General features: G+C 43.3%; 1 protein-coding gene across 1 annotated transcript; it reads right to left on the bottom strand.

The window, feature by feature from the left end:
- Nucleotides 1–21: 21 nt before the first annotated feature.
- LOC109482858 lies at nucleotides 22–7,069 on the bottom strand. The gene is made up of 6 exons (XM_019785700.1): nucleotides 6,948–7,069; nucleotides 1,774–1,912; nucleotides 985–1,101; nucleotides 384–557; nucleotides 122–180; nucleotides 22–81 (listed from the first exon to the last, which is right to left on the bottom strand). Exons 2-6 carry the CDS (start codon nucleotides 1,901–1,903, stop codon nucleotides 22–24), a joined length of 540 nt encoding a protein of 179 aa, XP_019641259.1. The 5' UTR covers nucleotides 1,904–1,912; nucleotides 6,948–7,069.

Raw genomic sequence — 7,069 nt, 5'->3', positions numbered from 1 at the left:
AGGTTGCCTCTCCTATTTTCCTCAATGCCAAACCTTCATGCTTACTACAGACCTGCTCCCATGTTTTCTCAGGTGGAAAAACTGAACGCATTTCACAACAAAATGCAATATTCGGCTGTACCTTTATCTCTCCTCCACCGCCGCCCACACCTCTCAATCCTTGTCCGTTTAAACGTCCAGCTGTAACATGGTGTGACATAAATGTCATCGGTAAGCTTAGCTTTGATAACAAGCTGTATCTTACTCACTACAGTCATGATCAATAATTGAACAAACAGTGCTGTTCTTATTTTCTTTGACAGTGCAAGAGGTAAAAGCCGGGTCGTACAGAAAGCAATTCAAGATCAAGATGCTTAGTTACAGATGCGTTGAAAATTATTTACCTTCCGCAAATAGCTTATCAACCGTTTCCTCCGCCACCTGCTTTTCAACCTCTTCTGTCACTTCAGCCTCCTGTTTCACACTTTGGGCCATGATGTCAGGCGCCATGTTCTTCATGGAGCCCAATTGTTGTATTGTGTCAGTCAGTTGTGCTGGGTCGAACTTCTTTGCTTTTGCTTTACATGGCGAAATAACATGGGAGAAACATTACAAGAACAGGGCTTTTTATGGTTTGTGGGATGGTCGCTGCTGTAGTATATATATATATACATGTATATATATATATATATGTATACATACACAGCCTACAGATACATGTAGTCTTAATACTAATAGATAAAAAGCCACACAAAATATCAAAGAAATTTGGTGAAGGTACAACAAAGCAGGTGAATGAAAGCTAGCTGTTAAATCTGTTAAAGCTGTAACGCTAGTAAATAATTTTTTAGATCGTTAACACTGAACGAGAACGTACGAATAATCCCTCTCACTCTCTCAGTGACTGATCATGAGGAATTTTCAATCACTGGAAATATAGGGTTATGGTGTCAACGGGGAGGATATGAGCCATTTGTTAGTAATAACCAGAGTTAGAGGACTTACCGAAAAGACTTCCCGCAAGGCTGGCAATGCCCGGAACGAAACGCTTATCGTGGACGTAAGCAGGGGCGTCTTCAGCAGCTGCTGCAAGAAGGGCATCCTGCAGATCATCCGGCAATGCTGGAGCACAGAAGGGTATGAAGAAACATCAACGCTAGAGGGAAAAACTTTATTCAAACCTCTTTACACAAAACTTATCACGTTCAAACATATTATTATACTATTATCAATGATTGATCAACTTCTGAAGCTGCTTCTCCAAGGGCATCCTGAAGATCACTCGACAATAATGCAACAACACAGAAACATCATAACCCCAGGGGAAGGTCGGTCACTCCTTTTTTTACCGGACAATTACTACGTATACGTTCTTAGATATAGTTATTTTTTGTTATAATTTCATAAGGTCGGTAGAGTATAGGATACAGGAGTTTTTCTTTCCTTTTCCTATGATGGTTAATTTATTTTTGTTAGGCATTCAAATGTAAGCTATCGCCATAAGATCGCCCCTGTGTAATCATTCTAGTTTCGAGCAAATTAAAACACTGTTTTTTTTCTCCAATGTGGCAAGGCTTCAATCTTTCTTCCACCAAACGCTCTTTAGAGCCTTTGAATCGAGCAATGAACCGTGCTTGATGATTTTTACACACTACTTTTATTCAAAAGACGATATGGCCACCGATCTATATAGTAATACAAGTGTGATTCCCAGATACATGTACATATGTACCATCTGTTCATTTGAGCGTCATCGCTATTTGTTAACTAGATAATTAGGAGAAAAACACGAACATATGGATCTTTTGATGACGCGGTGTCCATGTTTCGATGATGGATCCTTCCATAACACAGTCCCGATGAGGAACGCAGAGACGACCAGGATCAGCACCAAGGGTACCCCTACACTCACGGCCGTCTTCATAATGGCGAACTAATATGAATAGATAACAATATTCAAATATTCAAACTTAATTGCACAACAATTGTAACAGGCACAATGTATGGCAAACTCTTCAGAAATGCTACATATCTAGCTAATATCTACTCTAACGTGCCCAACTAGAGTAAAATCACTTGCATACACGTCACTTGTAAGACCGAATCTAGAATATGCCGCAACAGTATGGAATCCATAGACAAAGATAAAGACAAACTCGAAAGGGTGCAGAATCAAGCTGTACGATCCTGTATGAACTATGAAAGTGGTGCTAGTGTCAAGGAAATGAAAAGAAACTAACAGTGGGTATCACTGGAAGACAGACGAAAAATGTTTAGACTATGCATGATGTGATCGTCGGCTTGGCTTCGTTTCCGAAGATTTCAGGGGCCCTTCCCTCTCCTGCTGCACGCTCTAGACTGTAGACTACAAGCTAGTGAAAATATTCTCCTCCATAAAATCTCCTTCTTCCATGTACCCCTATTAACCCCACTCTCCGACCATTGTAAACTCTCCCTAATTTTACATAGCAATGCTAACCGACTCTCAGAACAGATAACTAGCACATTGCCTACTCATCCACATTGTAAATTTTTATGGAGAGCTGATTCCAAACAAATTTAAAGTTTCTAGAAACAGTAGATAGCCTCGAATTCACTTCCGCCAGCAGGAGCTACGAGGCAACCCCAAACTCTCTCGATGTCGCTCTGAACGACTTAGTTTCTCCTCTACACTACTACAGGAGGCAGGCAAAAAATCACAAGTTCTACGTCGTACAAGGCAAGCAACTCATTCCCGCAACAAAAACAACAAGAGTTCCGAGATCTCATACCTCCATAAAATATGGGCTTGCTTTGTCCTCATTAATTATGCAAATAACCTCTACATTAACATGATATATGCATAGCAATGCAAACCTTTAAGTAACTTACAAAAGTTACGAGGTATAAAATTCCCATCATTCACCAATATGGATTCACAGAATTTCCACACTAATTATGCAAATTAGGTCATCATTTGCATAATTGGTATCTGTTGATGTTCCGCCTGCCACAGATTAAATAGATTACAGGTATAGCAGTACCATTATATGAAACACTGTAATTATAGAATTTCCTCATTAATTATGCAAATTAAGTCCTCATTTGCATAATTTGCATTTAATCATGTACAACTGTTTCTCAGGTACCTACACACCAAAAATGATGAAAATACGTTGTTCCAATCTGGACTTATTGGCTTTGAAAGTTTTTACCAGAAACTAACATGCAGTTCCAGAACAAGCTGCTAGGGGAACCAAACTTACGCCACTTATTCCTGACAGGATAAGCTATCTGTCACCAAAAAGTCAAGACCATAACTTGTTCAGGACAAAAGATACAAAAACTGGAAGTTCTGCTGCAGTACCAAGGTCATCCACCAGGAGGCCCATACTTGACCTTGACCTTTGTCTTTCCAAGACTTACCATCATACCAAATATTATCACAATCCATAAAGGCGTTCTGAAGTTATGCTGACTACAAAGTTGCGGAAACACACACACAGACAGAGAGACACACACACAGACAGACAGACAGACACGCCAAAAACAATACCTCCATTTTTCATGGAGGTAAAAAGGTTTACTGAGAACTGTGCTACGTATACTGCCTGAAAGAAATCAAAAGATCTTGGCAAGCTCCTCTCGAAAAAACATAGGGGCCCTTTTATAGGGGCCTATATTTCAGAAGAAAAAAGGAATACACTCGACTTATTCGGAAAACTAAAAGGACTTACAAAAACAATATTCTCCATCAACTTAATTCTTATTCCGGCAACAACCCGTCAGCCTTTTGCGAGCTGGTTAAACAGTTCAAAACAAATGATTCCGTTCCCTTAGAAGACACAACAAACAGGCACTCCTCGCGCACTTCCAAGGGTTGTACGGAAGAGACAGTACATCTAAGTCCCCGGAATCCAACAATCATTTTCGAAATTCAGATTAGAAACAAACAATCTGCAAGCCTTGATTATTTAGATACTATTATACAACAGCTGGAAATCACGAAAGCAGTCTCCAAAACTAAAGAATAATAAAGCCTCAGGCAACGACCTGATCCTTACTGAGATGCTAACATGAGAAAACCGCTGACCAAACTATTCAATTTGCTATTTGAATCTGGACCCTTTCCCTTACAATGGCGCATAAGCCACACCACTACATAAATGTGGGTCTAAAGAGGACCCGAACAATTATCGGGGTATCTCAGTCATTAGCTGCCTCGCTTAAGTATTCACAGCTGTAATAAACACTCGTCTACCTTAGTAGATGAACATAACCTCGTCTCCCCTAACCAGGTCGGCTTTAGAAAAAACTTTGGAACTAACGACAAACTCTTCGTCATTGACACATTATGCATGCTTTGTCGATTTCCGGAAAGCTTTTGATAGTGTTTGGCGTGAAGGACTGTGGTATAAACTACTCAGCTCAGGGATAGGTGGGAAGTTCTAAGGTAAAATCAGATCTATGTACTCCAACCCACAAACTTGTGTCAAAACGTCAGTTGGCATCACACCATCGTTTATTACTGATAAAGGAGTCAGACAAGGATGTAACCTCAGTCCAACTCTCTTTAACATATTCATTAACGACCTTGTTAATGATTTAGATAACATTTATTGTGCCCCGCCCACCTTACACAATTTTACTTGTATTCTGTCTGCTTAATGCAGACGACGATGTGATGTTTTTGGAATCAGAAACAGGGTTACAACGTGAAAGTGAAAGTGAAAGTGAACCAGTTTAGCTCATTGAAGAGCTAATCTTCCACTGGTCGTGACAGAGAAGACAGACGCTATGTACAGTATTTACAGGTTCATTGTACCGGGGAAATTCCCCTAGCTCTTTTCGACAAGCACAATGAACAGTGGACCACGGCTTAATGTCCCGTCCGAAGGACTGCGACCCTAAACAGTAGCGTGCATGTCGGGTGAGCGACATCGGCTGGGATTCGAACTCCCAACCTCTTAGTCCAGAGGCAGGATCGCTAACCACTGGACTACGCACGCTATGTGCACTAGACAAGCCTATAATGCATTTTGTGTTAAAAGTGGGACATTCAAGTAAACCTGAAGAGAACCAAAGTGATGATTTTCAGGAAGGACAGAACATTCAAGAACACCAAATATCCAAATCACTAATTAACTGCTTCGATTCTGTTTATGCATGTCCTTGACGGAGTACAGATCCTATAGACTCAGCTGGCAAATTCCAATACCTGCATACCAAACATCACGATGATCCGCCCACTGGTTCTTATTCAACCCTCGCCTAGGTGTGGGTTAAAAACTGGGCAGTAAAGACCTCGGCGAGCTAGTGTTAAGTGTCTGCTCCTGTCATACATGCGAATCTGTACTCCGTCAAGGACATGCATAAACAGGATCGAAGCAGTGCAGCGCAGAGCGGCTCGCTGGGCAGTACACCGCTCCAGACATACTTCCAGCGTTAGTGACATGCTGAGCGACCTCCAGTGGCCTTCGCTACAAGAACGCCTGAGGAAAGATCGGCTAATCAGCTTTGCTTTTACAAGTTTCACATAGATTTGTTGGTCATCAAACAAGGCATCAACTGCACCTCAAAACCTACTCCCAGTAGACCATCCAGGCACACTCGCCGAACTCAAAAGTTTGTGAATTTTAGATAGAAACCGCCTCAGTGGCGCCCGGAGCACAACCGTGCCCCGACAGGGAGCCGTAAAGGAACATTCAATTGTGACCCTGACCGATTCATGACGCCAACCTGCGTCTACAACGGGAACATGCCGCTCAGACCCCGTTGGAAATGTGACTCCAGCTTAAAAGTAGGTCCAGGGGGCCTATATTTTGACCCCTGTGGTATAATGTAACAACAAAGTTACTGCCTAGCCAGTTTGATTCTGTCTTTTAGATTCGCATGTATGACTTAAAAGTTTGTAGACACCAGAAGATCTGCTTGCAATTGGAGATCACGAGAATACTTCAAATCATTCGAGGTACCGGCTAAAGCCTAGGTCACAATTCAAGAATGGGGCCCGCTCGGCGCGTTTTCGGCCTGTTTTCTCGGCACTACCGAACGGGACCTGGGACGAAGACTGGTGGGGTTCCCGACGGCTGCCGGTCTATTTTTGGCCCTTCGCGGTCGTTGAATTGATTTAACTCAAACTTTTAAAAATCACTTTGGGCCCCGTCAGGCAAGGTACGTCCGAACCGACGCCGTAACCTCACCGGACCAAGCAGTAACATAGCCGCCGGGTCCCGCCAGGTGGCCGCACAGCCACCTGTCCAAGATTATGACGTCACGTGTGCTGATCTGTGTTCAGAAGAAGGTTGTGATGTTCTCGACATAGCTCCATCATCAGTGAGTCGTACACGGGTCTGTGCATCAACCAGGGGCAAACCCACCATACCAGCCAGGGGTGTACCAGCCTGGGACCCACCAGAGTCGCCCCTGAACCCCGCCAGGGACCCTGTAGCTGCCCCACCGTATCCCGCACGGGTCAAGACGGAAGACTGACCGGGCACAGGACGGGTCCCTATCAGAAACCGGCCGTCAAAGGGCCAAAAGTTTGTGAATTTTAAATAGAAGCCGCCTCAGCGCCCCGACAGGAAGCCGTGAAGGAACATTTATTGTTACCCTGACAGCCGGCGTACGCTCGGCTTCATGACGCCGGCTGGCGTCTACACCGAGAACATGCCGAGCAGGCCCCGTTTCAAATGTGACTCCAGATTAAAGGGTGTATATACTCCTATAAGGCCATATTAATTTGATTATATAGATGACAACCTCTCGGGACCCTAAAACCAGCGTGCGAATAAAAAAAAGTTTGGCAACAAAATGTTGAAATCTATGTGGTCATAAAGGTAAAACAACGACTAAACACACAGAGTATGAAAACTAAAGTACTAAAAACACAGCCGCACTCAACCTCTCTTTTACACAAATTTAAAGCAAAATAAAGGCAATTACAACAACAAACACTGTTTTGCTGAGCTGTAAGATTCAGTACTCACCTGCAGTTTTTAAGCTGTGTTCTAGCACAATACGTGTGCCGGGGAGGTCGTCGCCTGTGCCGGGGAGGTCGGCGCTTGTGCCGGGGAGGTCGTCGACTGTGCCGGGGAGGTCGTCGACTGTG

Source organism: Branchiostoma belcheri, unplaced genomic scaffold (genome assembly GCF_001625305.1).
Source record: "Branchiostoma belcheri isolate BF01 breed outbred unplaced genomic scaffold, Haploidv18h27 scaffold61, whole genome shotgun sequence".
Classification (NCBI taxonomy): Eukaryota; Metazoa; Chordata; class Leptocardii; order Amphioxiformes; family Branchiostomatidae; genus Branchiostoma; species Branchiostoma belcheri.
Note: the sequence above shows the minus strand (reverse complement) of the source record. Positions and strands in the feature narration are given on the sequence as shown.